Source organism: Tachypleus tridentatus, chromosome 11 (assembly GCF_004210375.1).
Source record: "Tachypleus tridentatus isolate NWPU-2018 chromosome 11, ASM421037v1, whole genome shotgun sequence".
In the NCBI taxonomy this organism is placed as follows: Eukaryota; Metazoa; Arthropoda; class Merostomata; order Xiphosura; family Limulidae; genus Tachypleus; species Tachypleus tridentatus.
Genome location: NC_134835.1, coordinates 37,552,954 through 37,571,664, shown reverse-complemented (window position 1 = coordinate 37,571,664; position 18,711 = coordinate 37,552,954). Strand labels below are relative to the sequence as shown.

Here is an 18,711-nt window from a genome sequence, read left to right as displayed (position 1 = left end):
TTTACAAAATCTTTTTATTCGTACAGAACATGTTACGTCTTTCATCACACGATACACAGCAATACACAAATTCATTCATACAGATGTAGAAAGGAGGTAAGTTTTTGCTCTCCTACTTGTAATTACGTTGATTAAATTCAACAGGCGGTGAAGTAATATATCTCTTACTTTTACTGGTTTCTATAAACCAGCTGTCTTGGAGCCTTTGTGTTTAAATTGTTTTACCTTGAAGAGAACACACCATTTTATCTTTTCAAACTTACTATCTCTAGAAACAAAACTCACTGATCCATCGTATATCTTGGTGATATTTATCAATCATGTTACTGAAGAAGAAGACACCAACTTGGTTGAGTCAAGTGTCTGTGATCTTAGCTGCTATTGGATGTATGATTTCAGGTAAACTGAATGTGAACAAGTTATACAAGAATTTTTCTATTATTATTAAATACTTTTTTGGATACTACAATACAAAATATACTGCATTATTCTGTATTAAAGTCGTAATTTTATACATGTTAGTGATGCAATTTATAGCAACTGCGACTGTGTCTAATGTGTCAAAGTAACATAAAGGTCATGAGTTTAGACAGTTTAGGAACACGCATATTTTCGCAATTACGTTAGTGTTTAGGAGTTAATTATGATAAAAGTGTGTCACGGTTATCAGAAGGACATGATTTTAAAAATAAGTGAAGCGCACTTTCTAATAGCTGCGTAAGTGTTTGGGAGTTATGATAAAGTGAAGGTCACAATACTGTAGATTTTAGTGACTCGCACTTTCTAGCAACTACGATATTGTTTAGGAGTTAATCATGATAAAAGTGTGTCCGAGTATTTTGAAGTTCATGATATCATATTTTTCAGTAAATCACACTCTCTAGTAACTACAGAAATATTTAGGAGATTTTTTGTTTTGTTTTTCTAGCTCTTAATAATACAATAACCGGATATACTTATATTAAGTCAAAGGGCCCGGCATGGCCAAGCGTGCAGAGGCGTGCGACTTGTAATCTGAGGGTCGCGGGTTCGAATACCAGTCGCACCTAACATGTAGTGATGACTAGCTGCCTTCCCTCTAGTCTTACACTGCTAAATTAGGGACGGCTAGAGCAGATAGCCCTCAAGTAGCTTTGTGCAAAATTCAAAAAACAAACAATTAAGTCAAAGTGTACTCAACTGAAAAGAATATACTGAAACATTTACGGTCTAATTATCCTGAATGTTTGATCTCTTTCACAACACATGTAAAGTACTATTTTACAATTGCTGAGAATGTCTTATACAGACCAGAATAACAACTCGTACATGCTTGTCCAGTCACACGTTACCTTCTTTACTGTTATTTGAGCATTATTGCTATAATTACTCCATGCATGTACACAGTAACATCAGTATAGAAGAGTATGCAAACATTTGACCATGAATGTACTAAGAGAAACTACATGCTCTTCAAAAGGTTAATGGTTCCTAATGAATAAAAATGGTAGAAAAGTGATATAAAACATCTGTGAGCATTCGCCAAAAACATTAACTATCGTGAAAAGAAAATAACCAAAGGAAATGTTACCTGAAAATCAAAGTTACGAGAAAGTTAAAATTTATTCTGTGTGTTTGTATCTATGGTGAAACTACAAATCTAACACAGCAACTTGAAACCAATCATAGTTGTCGTTACCAACTGGATTTTTACTGTACTTTGTGTGATTTGAAATAAAATTGACCATTCTCAATATTGTCCTAAAAGTACGTAACATGTTAGGCCATTTACCTTTTGGACTTCAAACAAATTACCATTAGTATCAACCCGTACAACTTTTCAAATCCTATTCACCGACTGCAGTGTTGGCACTGAAAAAGATAAATTATGTGTAGCTAAAAATTAATAAATTTCAAGAATTTCTTATCGTATTTGCGTCACCCCAAAATATAATATATTTTCATTCGTGCAGGACGTATTACGTCTCTAACCACAGTAATGCACAAATTTACTCGTACAAATTTAGACAGAGGAATGTTTTACTTGTAATTACGTTGATTAGTTTCAAGGGACAGTTACTTTACGTGTATTGCTGCAACTTTTACCTGCTTCTGTAAACCAGCTGTCATGGAGTGCTTGTGTTTTAAATTGTTTTACCTTGAACAGATCACACCATTTTATCTTTTCAAGTGTGCTGTCTTTATAAACAAAAATTCCCTGAACAGTCCTTTATCCTATTTACAATTATTCGTTTTTATAGAAACAAACATTGTTTTCATTGAGGTATATATTTTTAATCTCTTTACTCAATTCCATATAACGCAAGTACACTATTTTTGGCGACCAGTCTTTCTTATTTTCAGGAAATGAACACAAAAAGTGCCCTCTTATAAATGTGGTTAATATTTTATATCTTTTATTAGGTAACACAGAAAAATATGTAAAACTATATGTATTTGGAACGCGCTCCACTGGATCTGTTTAAATATGATCTCAAATCTTAATTGTAACACTAAACTTCGTAAACACCTAAACTTTTTATAATTTTAATTATATTTTCTCGTAAAAAGTGTTGTGTACCTGCTGTAGCTTCTTATATCTTCTTATTTCAATTAACCTACAAAATGATCAATTTAGTTTCTCTGTAACTGTGTTATCGTTAATAAAAGTCTTAGAAATAAGAGAATTGATGTTATGGAATGGTTTTGTCAGTCAGCTTATATCAATCCGATTGAAGATTTACGGGCTGATTTAAACCGATTAACGAAGATTGCAAGCCAAATCCGGAAGACAAACTTTTTTAAGTACTCAAAGTACTCAGTCAACCACTCAGAAACGTCTACACAAACTCATTGAAGGCGTGCCACGTTGATGTGAAGCAGTACTGCTTTCCAAGGAAATGTCGACTAGATGTTAACATGTACAAGTGGTTTGTGTTATTTCGAATTTCATTTTTACATTTGATTATTATTGAAGAGAAACTTCTTTGATCATTTCGTACACTAATTGTAGTAAGAAGAACTAAGAAACTTCAGCAGTTACACAACACTTTTTATGAGAAGTTTTCACTAAAATCATGAAAAGTTCAGGTATTTACGAAGCGTAGTGTTAAAATTAAGGTTTGTGATCATATGTGAACAGATCTCGTGGAGTACGTTCTAAAGACATATAGTTTTAAATATTTTTTGTTATCTTATAAAAGATATAACAAATTAACTACATTTTCAAGGGAGACAACTTCTTTGTGCACCTCTTGTATATTTTCTTATTCTTGAGGATAGAAAACATCGCCGAAGCGATAATTATGTGCTTTATTATTTTTATTAGTGAGACCTCTTAGCATGCAACGTATCATCGCTTCGAAAAGCATTGGTTAGGTTTAACGAACACAATAATTTTGAAGTTTTACACAATTGATTAACGTGTAAAGTGTGATATTGGTCAAAGAAATATTACACGTTTGGTATCTTTTTATTTCAGGCCAGTCATTTTTATGGCCAACTATTTGTTATATCGTTCAGATTACGACCAGTTTAGCAGCGTTGAAAGGAATGTCTATTCCTCTTTACACCAGCATCAAGAGATGTGGTCCTTTGGTTAACATGATTTTATCAATCATGTTACTGAAGAAGAAGACACCAAGTTGGTTGAGTCAAGTGTCTGTGATCTTAGCTACTATTGGATGTATGATTTCAGGTAAACTGAATCTAAACAAGTTATACAATAATTTTTTTCTATTATTATTAAATACTTTCTGGATACTACAATACAAAATATACTGCATTATTTTGTATTAAAGTTGTAATTTTATACATGTTAGTGATGCAATTTATAGCAACTACGAGAATGTCTGCCATGCTAAAGCTATGTCTAGGCAATTTAAATAAAGATCATGATTTCAGACATTTTAATGACGCACTTTATAGCAAGTGTGAAAGCGTTTGCCACGCGTGTCCGAGCGATATGTAGGTCATGCTTTTAGACATTTCAGTGACGAAGATTCTAGCAGTTACGAAAGTACCAGAAACCAACAGGCCTACAATTTCTCATAAACAGCGCAAATTGTTTTCTCAATGTTCTTTTTAATTTGTTTACTTCGGATTCAAAACAAGAGGTGGGTGAGATACTACTTCATATCTCTTTAATGGTCTCCAACAAGTAACTATCCCGTGAGTATTTCGTCAGTGCTAGAAGTTATCAGTTAGGATAGATGATGAAACAAAAATATTTCCCTATAGAGGGCTGACCACTGGGACAGAGGTAAGTCTACAGATCTATAAAATAAGGGGTTTGATTCTTCTCGATGAACACAGCAGGTAGCTCGATATGGCTTTGCAATAAGAAAAGCATAAACACGTAAATACAAAGGACTACAATTTAAAATTCAGAGTTAGTAGCAACCAGGTAAACTATCGAGGAGGAAGGGGTTCAAGTTAATCTGATATATTATCTGATAATAATCCTCATCTGGGAAGACCACATTCCCATTAGCGAATTCAAATATTGTTGTATGGAAAGGGTTCCTTGACAGCAACTTAATGGTACGAAACTAATTTCGCAAAGCATTAAAACCTGCTTAACCAGGTGTGAAGTTAAAGGAGATATTAAGAAAGGACACAATTTTCCGATAAGATAAATATTGAGAAATGTTTTTCGTAGAGGATTCAAACTAAAGATTCTTTAAAATATTTAAAGGTTACATATTAAATCCTACCAGTTGGGGAACCATTAAATAGACTTGGCCTTAAAATTTGTGATAAAAATCGTGTAAATTTTAGATGTTTGTTTTCTATTCCGTTTAATTTGTTCACTTTGAATTCGTAAAGAGTGTATAAAAATAGATTTTCAGATCTGTCTTTTATCTAAAAAAAAGCCACATAAATATCTCAACTATTTATCAACGACATGATAAAGGCGACGAGGCATGCTGTTGATGAGGTTATTGATGTAATTCGTTGTGATTTCATCCCAACTTATCACTAGGAGGCGCTGCAACTCAGCTGCTGTAGCTGTTTTATGGTCGTGGCTAGCAATTTTCCATCTCAGTTCTGTACAACAGTTTCAAATTGGATTACAATCTGTTAACTTTGTTGGTCATGGCAATCGTGAAACGACCTTTTGGTATGGCTTATTCACAAACTTTATGATAACTTATAAGTGTATTATGATCAAATTACCCAAGACATACAGACTTGGCCAAAATGTTTTCATATTTTGCAACAAATAAGATCATTGTTATTAATACGAAACACAAATACACTTGGCGCTGTCACACTGGGAAATGCATGCTATACTTAAAAATCTTCACATCTAGTTCGCATGATGAAACGGATTCCATTGACAACATGAACGATTTATTAGAGCATCAAACATTTTAAATTCAACATTTCACCTACCACAACAAAGCCTTATCAAAACATATACAATGACAAAATGTAACATCAAATTATTGTAAATAGCAACTGTGCCCTTATATAAATTCATATTAAACATTCATTGCTTGGTTGATCCTCACTCCAATAATCTTTGCAAGGCGACGAAGCATGCTGTTGATGAGGTTATTGATGTAATTCATTGTGATTTCAGCCCAACTTATCACTAGAACGTGCTGAAACTCGGCAGCTGTAGCTGTTTCAGGGTCGTAGTTAGCAATTTTCCATCTCAGTTCTGTACAACAGTTCTCAATGGGATGACAATATGTTAACTTTGTTGGCCTTGGCAATCTCCTGGTTGAGATAATTCTGTACAATACGTTTACTGCAGGCAGCGGAAAAGCTATTCTAGAACAAAAAAAGCTATTACCAAACTTTGCTCTAGCATATAGCAGAAATATTGTTTCCATGTGGTAAATGTTGGCTTGGCCCTTGACTTTTTCTTTCGGAGGATGTTCATTGTGAGAAAGACCATGTTCCCTTGACTTTTTTTCTAGGTGAACGACGAACACAAATCCTACCATCAGCCATAGCAAGCCCAAAACAGAAGTAATCTGGAAAGCTAACATGTTGTTAGTGTCCTAACTATAAGTTGTCATGCTGGCTTGCCCGCATGGTGATGGTGGTGAATTCTTGCTAATATCTGTTTGCAGATAGCTCTTCTTCAAAAATAACTTTGTTTGGATAGTCTCTTATTTACTTTTCCTCTGAATACCCTGAAACGAATATATTCATGCCATTCCTGTTGTAAAGTGTTACAAGACTTCTTTCAGCCTTGAACTGTTAATCTGAGCAAAACATGGTAATCTGGAGCTGTGGTTTTTCGACGTCTGCCAGTAGAATTGTAACAAAGTTTTCTCTAGTCCGATGACGTCTCATAATGCTGGATACACTACACTAGGTGTACCTTACTGTTCTTGCAGTGTACATTTGCTTCACACATTTTCTGGACAGTCGAAATATTTGACGCACTATAAATTCCGGAAAGAGACGAGTCATGACTATAAGCCAAATACAGAGACACTGTATGACCAAAGCGTTGATCTGTTTCTAGATAAATTATATCATAAGCTCTCCATTTTATACAAAACAGGCGTATTTGGTCGAACAAATGTCCCAAACAACTTATACAGATCAGAATAAGTGCATGTTTTTTTTTCAATATTTCGTTGTTACAACTCAGGCATTTACTCAATATAATTACTTCATATCATGCACGCACACAATAATATCAACATGGAGTAGTACGCAAATATTTTGACCAAGACAATGTATTTTAGGGATCTTCATCTATTTAAGTATACAAAATACGCTACTCATATGGTATGGCAAATGTTTGTTTGAATTTTAGAACTAATTAGACGTATTGAAGCTATTCCAAATTGTAAATAAAAGTAATTGAAGTTGTAATTTAAAGCTGTTGTATTATAGTCTTTTCCGCTGAATGAAATATATTAAAATATATTTTAATTTATGTTTCGTTTCAATTTTTAGGAACTGGTGAATTAACGGTGAACTATCAAGGCTATGTCAATGTTGTAGTGTGTCTCGTTTCTAAATCATGTTATTTTACCTTAGTTGAAGCTCAAAACTACAGAGTTTTAAAATTTGTTCAACTCCTCTGCTACAACTCGCTTCCTATTCTACTGTTTATGTCCTGGTTTACAGACGAACTAGGTCAAGCTTTTAGTTTTCTTCATTTCTCAGGTATGTGTAATCGACATTTGTTTTGTTTTCAGTATTTTTCACTGATTATTATTTTAAAAAAATATTGAGAGGATAAATTTAAAACCTATTATATCTTAACCAAGTAGCTCTATCGTTGCTGTGTGTGTATATTTTTGGTAAATGAGCAATTTATCTCCAGAGAAAAGTGTGTGTCTGTGACAAACATGCGACTAGTTAGTTCTAGGAGTTGGAGGCTGAGAATGTTATTATTTTTAAACAAGAAATAAATAATAAAACGCTTATGAATGTCGATCGTGCAGCAGGTTTATCAACAGAATCCTTGCACTCCCGAATTTTCTACATAATAGTGAATAAGCCAGAGTTTCACAGTACAGATTTAATAGTATCAATTACTACATTTCTAAATATAAATTTAACTTAAAGAGATATCGATATTACAATAGATATATGATAGTAAATCCGTCACAATATTTTAAGATAAACGTACTGTATGAGTTTAAATATCTCAATAACTTTCGTGCACTTATTGAAAACATATTATTATTATTAATCACATAAATCATATTTTATTTATTATACAAATAGGCATCGCCCTGTCAGTAGCTGACACAGTATAGCCGATTACTTAAATACTCTTATTTGGAGTTCGATCCCTACAACCGGTACAGCACATTAAGGAACGTCGCACAAAACATAAAGAAACATAACACTGTAAAAGCAGAAATTTCACATTTGTATGAATCGTTTTGCTTTTTGTCACATTGTCGTAAGTTTAGTAAATGGTCCGGCATGGCCAGATGGGTTAAGGCGTTCGACTCGTAATCCGAGAATCGCAGGTTCGAATCCACCTCACACCACACATGCTCGCTCTTTCAGCCGTGGGGGTATTATAAGTGAGGGTCAATCCCACTATTCGTTGGTAAAAGAGTAGCCTAAGAGTTAGCAATGGATGGTGATGACTGGCTAAATTAAGGAAGGCTAGCGCAAATAGCCCACGTGTAGCTTTCCGCGAAATTAAAAAAAAAAAGCTAAATGCCCAACATTTACGTAAATTTTAATTCTACGTACATGAATAGGTTTGAGTCTACGATAAGTTCAACATCGACATCTTATCGTGCAGCTTTGTGATAAATCACTTCTTCTCATTTTAAATGTCCCAGTGGATCAATCTTAAACCTGCGGGTTTAGAAACTAAAAATCAAATTTCAATACCTGCAGTGGACAGTGCACAAACGACTTACTGCGATTAAGAACAAACAAACAAATACCCGAACGTTTCATATTTGTTTTGAAATATGTACATGAAGAATGAAAGTTACAACTTTTCATAAAGAATTAACGTACTATAAGAGTATCAGAATGTTTTGTTTTATAAATGTATCTGCTCTTTCCGTATTTCTCGGACAACTTCGTAGCAAATTTTTGTGATTCCTGTCTGTCCATAGCCTAGTGGTAAACTGCTGAAACTTGTTATTCACGCGGTCTGAAATGTTCTTTTACGTGCTTAAATTTGTTTGTTTGTTTTTGAATTTCGCACAAAGCTACTCGAGGGCTATCTGTGCTAGCCGTCCCTAATTTAGCAGTGTAAGACTAGAGGGATATTAAAGGCAGCTAGTCATCACCACCCAACGCCAACTCGTGGGCTACTCTTTTACCAAGGAATAGTGGGATTGACCGTCACATTATAACGCCCCCACAGCTGAAAGGGCGAGCATGTTTGGCGCGACGAGGATGCGAACCCGTGACCCTCAGATTACGAATCGCTCGCCTTAACCGCTTGGCCATGCCGGGCCTTTTATGGTGCTGGGAAAAAAAATAAAATTGAAACGTTAATTGTAATAACCAATTTTGTCCTAATATACGTTTTATTGTGATATTTAAATGATGTATTACACATTTTTCTATGGGTGCTTGATAAACTTGTCTGATCTTCTAATAAATCGTTCATGATGTCCATAAGACCCGTCTCTACACAAATTATATATATGAAGATTTTGACATCCTTAACTTTATTTGTATTTCATCTTCACAAAACAAACATTTTGGCCAAGAATGTATCAGCATTATAATCAAAATATCAAATAAACTTGTCTCTCTTTATGTTATGGGGATTTTGCCTATATTTCAAGCTATAGGAAATATGAAAATGTTGTCTCTAATAAATAGCACTACAACAAAACATTAATTGATATTTCTATGTATGATTAAAAATAATTATAATTTTGTTTATAAATAATCAACACCAGACAAGAAAAAAACGTTTGTTTACTGAAAGTGAATTAATATTCCAATTTAAGAAACAAGAATACGTTTCTATATGAAGGGAGCAATCGATGTGAAAGGATTCGATCGGTCACAATATAAGAAAATTAATGGAAGGTCTACTACTTTCTAAATGTTTCATAAACAGTTTAATTCTTTGTAAAATGTCTAAATTCTTTGTTTAGAAGAAAAGATCCACATTTTGTTGGGGAAAAGTCAACTCTAAACTAATCTGTACAATTTACATGCTTATTATAAAATTCGATAGTTCAAATAATGCTGAAAATAAAAACACAACTAAGTATAAGAATGGCGAATTCAGATTGTTCATGTAATCATATACGTTTTTCTGTATTTTCCAGATCCACAAGTTTTGACGCTGTTTGTCTTGACTGTGGTAATTGGCGCTTGTCTGGTGTATGTTGAATTTCTCTGTATCACACTAACTTCTGCTCTCACTGTTTCGATTCTTGGTACAATTAGAAGCATCTGCCAAATCATCTTAGGATTTTTCTTAGTTGGAGGAGCTTCTACGAACACGTTATTCATAGTGGGAATCAGCTTGAATTTTTTCGGAGGACTGCTTTACCTCACTGACAAGTTACTAGCAAAAGTTAAATATCGTTATAAATACATTTGTTTTCGAAATTTCTTTATCAGCTGTGACTTATAAATCGATATAAAATTGATAATAGTTTTATATTGTAAAACCTACTGAACTAGTATGGAAAAAAAAATCTCTTCAGGAATGACATACGACAAGGAAAGTTTATGACTGAAATTCTATTTCTTTCTCTTCCTGAAACCAAATATTGGGCCAGAAAATAAAAATTGGATATAATTTGTTCTCACTCTTAATAGGTTATAATATCACACAAACTGCCAAATTTTAAACTTGTTAGTGTTATTATTTTATTATTACTTGCTTAATAAGTCCGTTATTAATAATCATTCAGTTAGTACTAATTTCAATAGTATTCGATGCTTGATTTAAAATCTAAAATAAAATCTTTAGAAAAATATATCCACTTTATAAGCGCGAAACTAAAAATGTTCTTTATAATCTTTATTCTTATTCTTAATGACATTCTTACTTCCTGACAGTCAAATATACTGTTTTATTGGCTCGGCATGGCCAGGTGGGTTAAGGCGTTCGACAAATATGCTTGGCCTTTAAGCCGTGGGGGCCTTATGATGTGACGATCAATTTCACTATATGTTGGTAAAAGAGTAGCCCAAGAGTTGGCGGCGGGTGGTGATTACTAGCTGCCTTCCCTCTAGTCTTACATTGCTAAATTAGGGAAGACTAGCGCAGAACGTTCTCGTGTAGCTTTGCGTGAAATTAAAAAATAAACAAAACAAACAAACTGTTTTATTAGAGATGTTTACGAAATAACCAACGTTTCTTTCCATATGTTAGATGTAAGTAAACTGCAGCTAGTAAACGCCTGCCAGTGACTCAGCAGTAGATCTGCAGGCCTTACGACGCTAAAAATCGGGTTTCGATGGCCGTCATGTGTATCGTTTTCTGCTTAACAACTAATCACATTATTGTGCTAATAAAGCGGTACAAACTAAATGAGACCAGCCATTAGGTTCAATAAAATCTATAGCAGCAGATACACCTTTGTAAAGTTGTTTATTATCAGCTCTACAGCATACAAAATATATGACTACAAAGTTTCATCATGATGTTACGGTCAATCCCACTATTCGTTGGTAAAAGAGTAGCCCAAGAGTTGGCGGTGGGTGGTGATGACTAACCGCCTTTTCTCTAGTCTTACACTGCTAAATTAGGGACGGCTAGCGCAGATAACCCTCGAGTAGCTTTGCGCGAAATTCGAAACAAATATAGTGAACGTATGAGCAATAATAAGAAAGCGAAAATACTTTTTTCCCTGTTAATCTTTTAACGAAACAAAACACGAGAATAAATATTAATTTTGAAGTAAAATCAGAATATGTAGTCTGTGCTGCTGGTCAGTGATGTTATCATACATTTATATTTATAGAATTTAATGTTTTTGTATTTCCATCTTGATCAATATCTGTAAGTTTAGATGTACAAATCTGATATTTCTATGATGAACTTTCAGTAATGAAATATCTTATTTTCAAGTCAAATTTTAGGCATTTGTAACAAGTTTTTTTAGTGTTCCACTTTAATCAGAAATAAGATTGCCAACCTGAAGAGCAACTTATGTGGACGTGCTAAACTAATTATCCTAGGTTTCGTATATATTTTATCATATAAGAAATTGTTATTACTTACAATCGTGTAAGCTTCACAGGTAAGAATTTTCACAACCGTTTCTTTAAATATGATATAAAGAGAAATATCAAATGTTCATATAAACTTCTAAACATTTGTTTGCTCTTAATTAGATTATTAAAAAACAACACAAAAACAACTTATAATCGATTTTCATGGTCAATTTGTGACTTTATTTTATGATGCTGAATATTAAACATTGTTAAAAAATGTTCCACTTTTTCCGTCAATATAAGTATTGTAAAAATGTTCATAAAACGTTACAGTGTAGTGGTTTGGTTTCATGCGACATTTATTTAACATTTCATGATAACATAATAAAAGATTAGCCGCAATAGACACTAGTTTAGAACCCCATGTATCTGATGGTATGTACATTTTAACAATAAAGGACGCTAGGTTTGAACACACTCCGTTACGTACTGCTTTTATGTTGTCCTACTCTGAATAAACTATAATGAAACATAAATCTCTGGTTTCCTCTAGCGGAATTTTGGTGTACAATGATTCAACGTCTGCTCGCGTAAACCTCATCACTAAGCCTATTTATTACCTCACTGGTTTAATAAAAAGTACTTTTTACTGTAAACTCATTTGGCGTTGATAATATTATACTTTTTTAATAAAAATATGATAATTAATAATTATATTTACCAATATTCAAATGCACAGAATGCCGTGGGACCTACGAGGTAAGTGCATGAATATTTTGAAGAACCACATATTATTTTGTGATAATTCGTTACATTACTTTCTCTTTACTATCTACCTAAACAAAAAGAACTTTTGGTATTTTTCTGTGTTTGTGTGTTTTCTTATAGCAAAGCCACAAAGGGCTATCTGCTCAGCCCACCGAGGAGAATCGAACCTCTGATTTTAACGTTGTAAATCCGGAGACATACCGCTGTACTAGCGGGGGGCTGGTATTTCTCTAATGATTTGTACTAGGTAATGGTTAAGAACGATAATCTTCCATAATACAGTAGTTTAACCTAGCAAACCAAAAAAAAAATAAAGAACATTGATAATTACAATATTAATTTCGATTTTATTTTACTCATCATAAACAACCTATATATACACTGCTGGCCAAAATCTTAAGGCCAATGAACATAAAGAAAAAATATGTATTTTGCTTTGTTAGCCTCAACTATTTATTTGAGTAGAGCTTCGAAAGATGAAAATAAAAAATGGGAAAATAAAAATAAAAACCGTTTTTAGCATTTAATAGAAAAATGTGAACACTATAAAATTAGCCTAATTGCCAGCTGGTCAAATGTTTAAGGCCATACCAAAAAGAAGTCCTATACAGAGTAGGAAATGCCCAATGAAAGGTCTCAGTAGTGAGTTGCACGGCCGTCATTGCGAATAACTGCAAACATTCGCTTTGGCATGGTCGATATAAGCGTTTGCAGAAAGCTGGCTGGAATGTTAATCCAAGTGGCGAAGATGGCTTCACGAAGATCATGCACTGTTTGGAATTGGCGTCCATTTCTTTCGACTTCTCTTGCCATCCACCCCCAAATATTTTCAATAGGGTTCAGTTCGAGCAAACACACTGCATGGTCCAAAAGAATCACGTTATTCGACATGAAAAAAAGTTCTTTCTCCTGCGAGCGTTGTGGATTGCAGCGTTGTCCTGCTGAAAGATCCAGTCAATTACACATCAGTCAATAAGGATGCTCTCTCCAACATGCCAATGTTGTCAACTGCTGTTTGACGCCGCTGTATAACCTAAAGCTCCATTGTTCCATGGAAGAAAAAAGCACCGAAGATCATAATAGAATCTCCTTCACCGTGTCGTGTAGAAAATGTCTCTGGTGGGATATCCTTATCGTACCAGTAACGTTGGAAGCCATCTGGACCATCCAGGTTAATTTTTTTCTCATCAGAAAACAAAACCTTCGTCTACTTTTCTACGTCCCATGTTTGGTGCTTCTCAGCAAAGTTTAACCGAGCTGTTTCGTGGCGTGGAAGGAAGCATGGTCTTTGAAGGCGTTTATGGTTTTTAGAGCCTTTCTCTCGTAGATGCCGTCTTATTGTTCTTGAGCTGCATTCTGCGTCCGTAAGAGTCTTAATCTGGTTCGACGATCGGCTGGTGTCTTGCCGGACAACCCGTCGAATCCTCTTGCTCAACGCCGGCGAAATTTTCTTGGGCCGACCACTTGAAATTCTCGTTCTGTATCCCTCAGGGTCTTTTAAGAAATTTACAACAGTAGTTTTACTACGCCCAATCTCACCAGCGATGGCACGTTGAGAGAGATCTTGCTTTTGCAGCTCGACAATTCTGTCATGTTCAAACTCTGTCAACTTTTTAGCCTTTGCCATGTTTTTACCCAATGTAACACAGGAGATGTCAGTAGGAGATGTTGACAACGCTAATGCCTGAACACAAATGACTAAATTTCGTTACGAATTTACTGATTAACGCTTCGTTTCGGTATGGTCTTAAACTTTTGACCAGTTAGTATTTAGGCTAATTTCATAGTGTTCACATTTTCCCTATTAAATGCTAAAAAAGTTTTTTATTTTATTTTCCCTGTTCTTATTTTCATCTTTTTTTATTTTCATCTTTCGAAGCTCTACTCAAATAAGTGGTTGAGTCTAACAATGCAAAATGCATATTTTTTCTTTATATTCATTGGCCTTAAGATTTTGGTCAGCAGTGTATAATTTGTAAATTAAGTACCTCTGATGCTACTAATTTATCCGATAGACAAACTTTGTAAAACACTATAAACAACTCAGAAACACGATTTATCGTTCGATTCAATCTTTAACGCTAAGCTATAAAGGTTTTGGAAAATATCACTTCTCATTACTATCCCTAAAATAATAAGGCAAACCAAGAAAGGGTTAAGCTTAATACAGTAATGGAATGTTTATTATACGTAGAGTGTTTCAAGTTTTCATTTTCATCACAATGAGCTTATATTTTGATAGGATAACACAGATATTAATAAGAGGCAGAATAACAGTTCTCTAAAGATGAATATTATATTAAGCTCCAACTCGATCATGTTGAAGAAGACCAAAGCAAAGTAATTTAATAGATTCAAGAAGGCTCCCATAAAATGTGTGTGATCTGATGAAAGATGAACCTAAGATACGTATATGCCCAGCATGGCCAGGTGGGTTAAGACATTCCACTCGTAATCCGAGGGTCGCAGGTTCGAATCGCCGTCGCACCAAAGATGCTCGCCCTTTCAGCCGTGGGGTGGTAAAAAATTGACGATTAACCCCCCTATTCGTTGGTAAAACAGTAGCCCAAAAGTTGGCGGTGAGTGGTGATGACTAGCTGCCTTCTCTCTAGTCTTACACTGCAAAATTAGGAACGGATAGCCGTTGTGTAGCTTCTTCGCAAAAAGCAAACAAACAAGATACGCATAGTTTCTGGGAGTAACTGTCATACAGAGTTAGTTTCTAGCTTTACAGGTTAAATCATAACATCTTTGGTACCTATTCTTCCAAACTAAATAAAAGTTTAATAAACTACTTCCTAATTACTTTTAATTCATTACTATTCGCAACGGACTAACGTTAAGTCCTTTTATGCTGTCAAACTACGTAATAAGTATTGAATACTTTAGAATCAGCCTTAGTCATCAGAGGTACAGTTTAACGGATTTACTGTTATATATTTATTTTAATATGTACGTTTGTTTTAATTGAATGCATGTAGCGTATATCGTTTGGCCCGGCATGGCCAAACGTGTTAAGGCGTGCGACTCGTAATCCGAGGGTCGCGGGTTCGCATCCCGGTCGCGCCAAACATGCTCGCCCTTCCAGCCGTGGGGGCGTTATAATGTGACGGTCACTTCCACTATTCGTTGGTAAAAGAGTAACCCAAGAGTTGGCGGTGGGTGGTGATGACTAGCTGTCTTCCCTCTAGTCTTACACTGCAAAATTAGGGACGGCTAGCACAGATAGCCCTCGAGTAGCTTTGTGCGAAATTCAAAAACAAACAAAATCCACTATGATTATCATTTGCAAGCCACAGTCTCTATCGTTTATACAATTCCGAAGAAGTCTGATAAAATAGTAAGTTTCTTTTTCAATATTAAGAATTTTCCTCTAGAAATAATTACTTCAAGCCCTGAGATTCTGTAACGATCAGTTACAATACTGCACGATAACTGAAGACAAATCAATAACAATCGTAAAAATCAAGCTTCTTTAATACTGAAGCATCAGCATCCAGGTTTCTCATGCAATCAAAACCAATATTCTGAATACTTCAGAATAACAAAGTTTTGTGCCGTATATACGTATAAAGATAACCCAGTCACTTCGTATCGGCACGGAAAAAATCTAAAAGACACATTGGTTCTTGGAAAATTGGAAACACCAGAATAAATTATCCACATTCAATATGGTACTCATTAACGTTATTAGATTTGTGGTAATTAGGGAGAAAATAATCCGATTATGCTACCCAGGAGGGGAATATAGAGATGTAGGAGATAAAGTAAAAAGGACTCGCAGAGATGTAGTTTTTGTGGGCATGTAGAGGCTAATGATGTGAAGAAAGATATGTCAGAGGAGCTAATTAAGAAGTACAAGGGTATGACAAAGCTAGTTAAAGTAGAAGATCATACTGCCCAGAATCAACTGTGGGGATGAAGTTAATAGTAAGTCACTAAGGCTAAATGTTAGGCTTACATTAATATGTAATGCTAAGCAGATAGGGTGGTCGGACATTTGGTATCAGTTCATCAACGAAGGTAGCTTTTCCGAATGGGTGATTTACATGTAAATAGGTTAGGGCCTGGCTAGTTTGCTAATGATCTTAACTCCGCTGTAATGAAAGTTTTAAACTAGGACTAGACATTGGTGAGGGCCAGGAAAATTTAAATTCAAAAGAAGTAAGAGGAAGAGACATGCTAAACATGAAGTCACCTATTTTATTTATTATACTTAAGAAAAATGGTAGGAATGGGGAATTTTGATATGATGGGAATACTACAAGTATTGTTAACTTCAACTATAGAAATAATCGAGAGAGTGGAAACTGGAGCATAACTGGGTACAAGTGACTGTTCTGTTAAGAAGTCATGATATTTTGGTTACAAATTTTGAAAAAGCAACACGACTTATCTGTTGTAAATTGGAAAGCTGAGTTATTGGGAAACACTGATCAGATGTACAAAATGTTTAAATATATATAAGTATTTTAATATTCAAGTTAAACATACTCCTTGTAGAAAGAAACTGGTGACTGCAAAAATCAGGTTGGTTCACAAAATGTTCACGAAACAAAATTAAAGAAAGCATAACTTTAAGAAATTTAAATTGACTGGTATGACCAAAAGATTCAGAAGATTATAGGAGACGAAGAAAGTTGGTGAAACAGGAAACTAGGACATAGAAAAGGATGTATTAGAAAAGGTTGGCCGAAAATGTAAATTTAACAGTAAATATATTTTTTTAATGCATTAAGGGTAAACAAGATTTAAGAATGGGGTTAGGACCCTTGAGGGATGATAGTATCTGATGATTATGAAATGGTTGGGTTATGAAATTTTGCTTTTTCTTCAGTTTTTACTCATGAAAATTTAAACAGCGTTCAACATCTTGAACAGTTCATAATGTGAAGAAGCTCAAACAAGATGACTGCGTTAGTTACAAACTGGTTAAGAAAAACTTGGGAAATTTAAAAACGATAGGCTCCTTGGCAAGATATTACTTCCCCAATAGGTTCGAAGGAGGTTAAAAATTGGATGAACTTAACACTATTTTTGGCCAAGCCACCAAAGGATCAGAAGTTAGCAAGTATAACTCCTTTTTTCAAGGGATGTGACATAAATTGTCCCAGTAATTATAGACCCGTTAATGTTGCATTAGTTGTGAAAGAAGTTTAAAAATCTGTTAAAAGATGCTAAGCAAAGTCATTTAACAAAGATTGGAATTTTATTGAATATTCAACCTGATTTCACTAAAGTAGAATCTTGCCTTACAAATCTTTTTTAAACTCTTTAAAAAGGTTATTGCTTATGTAGATGAGAGTAAAGATATAGATTTGGTATATCTGGATTTTCAGAAAGCATTTGAGAAAGGTCTTGTAAAAATATCATCTCTATAGGTGAGGACTTAACAATTTGGATAAAAAGAGCAGCTGGATGGAAGAAACCAGAGAGTTGTTACAAATGATGTTAAGTTAAACTGGATTAATGTCACAAATGGGATACCTCAGGGCGAAGTCTTAGGTCCTTTGCTGTTTTGATTTACATCAATGACAAAGATGAAGATATAGTCAATAAATTACTTAAATTCGCAAATGATATTAAAGTCTTGGATGTTGCTAGCTGTGAAGAGGATGCTACTGATTTACAAAAGTATTTAGATTGCTTAGTGAATTGAGTAAATGAATGGTACATGGATTTTAATTATAATAAATGGAAGATAATGCATTTGGGTTATAATAATTTGAATTATAATTAAAATTTGGATAGGAATAACTTTAACAGTGTTATGAAGGAAAGGGATTTTGATGGAATAGTTGATCATTCTCTAAGACTATCCAAGTAGGTTGCTGTTGTTAGTGGTATATTGGATTTTAGGTTGAACCTACAAGTCTAAAGAGGTTATAATTTCATTGTATAGATCGTAGTTTTCCCACTTTGGAAAACACTGAATTGTTGGAAACGGTTCAGAGAAGGGTTACTCTAATGGTGCCTGTGAGGATGGGATTGACATACGAGGAGAGGCTGAAATCTCTCAAATTGTTTTCTCTTAAAAAGAGTTAAGGAACATCGGATTGAGATGTTTAAGACTATAAAGGGAATTAATACTTAATGAAAATAGCAGTACTAGGAGACACAAATATAAATTTTGGCAGGGTAGGAGTCATGTTCAGCTATGAGTGATAGGAGCTGCCTTTAAAATTTTTATTTATTTTTAAAATTATTTTAATTTATTTAAGAGGATGGGACAGCCAAGATGTACAAATAGGCCCAATATTGTTTCAGAGCATTATATGCAATTTTACATGATTACCAGTAATTCGGTACTTGTACCAAAGTCTACTTACACAACCAAACAGTTCTTTACCTGATCATCCAAGGCATTGTTTCATC

At 34.4% G+C, this 18,711-nt stretch overlaps 1 protein-coding gene across 1 annotated transcript in view; it reads left to right on the top strand.

Annotated features, from left to right (window-relative positions):
* Window positions 1-12,189, top strand: part of LOC143231338 (uncharacterized) — a 30,296-nt gene extending 18,107 nt beyond the window's left edge. Inside the window, exons 5-7 of the mRNA XM_076465883.1 lie at window positions 3,461-3,676; window positions 6,907-7,119; window positions 9,726-12,189. Coding sequence (XP_076321998.1) covers window positions 3,461-3,676; window positions 6,907-7,119; window positions 9,726-10,036 — 740 coding nt within the window. The 3' untranslated portion in view covers window positions 10,037-12,189. The remainder of the gene's footprint in view (window positions 1-3,460; window positions 3,677-6,906; window positions 7,120-9,725) is intronic.
* The last annotated feature ends 6,522 nt before the right edge of the window (window positions 12,190-18,711 follow it).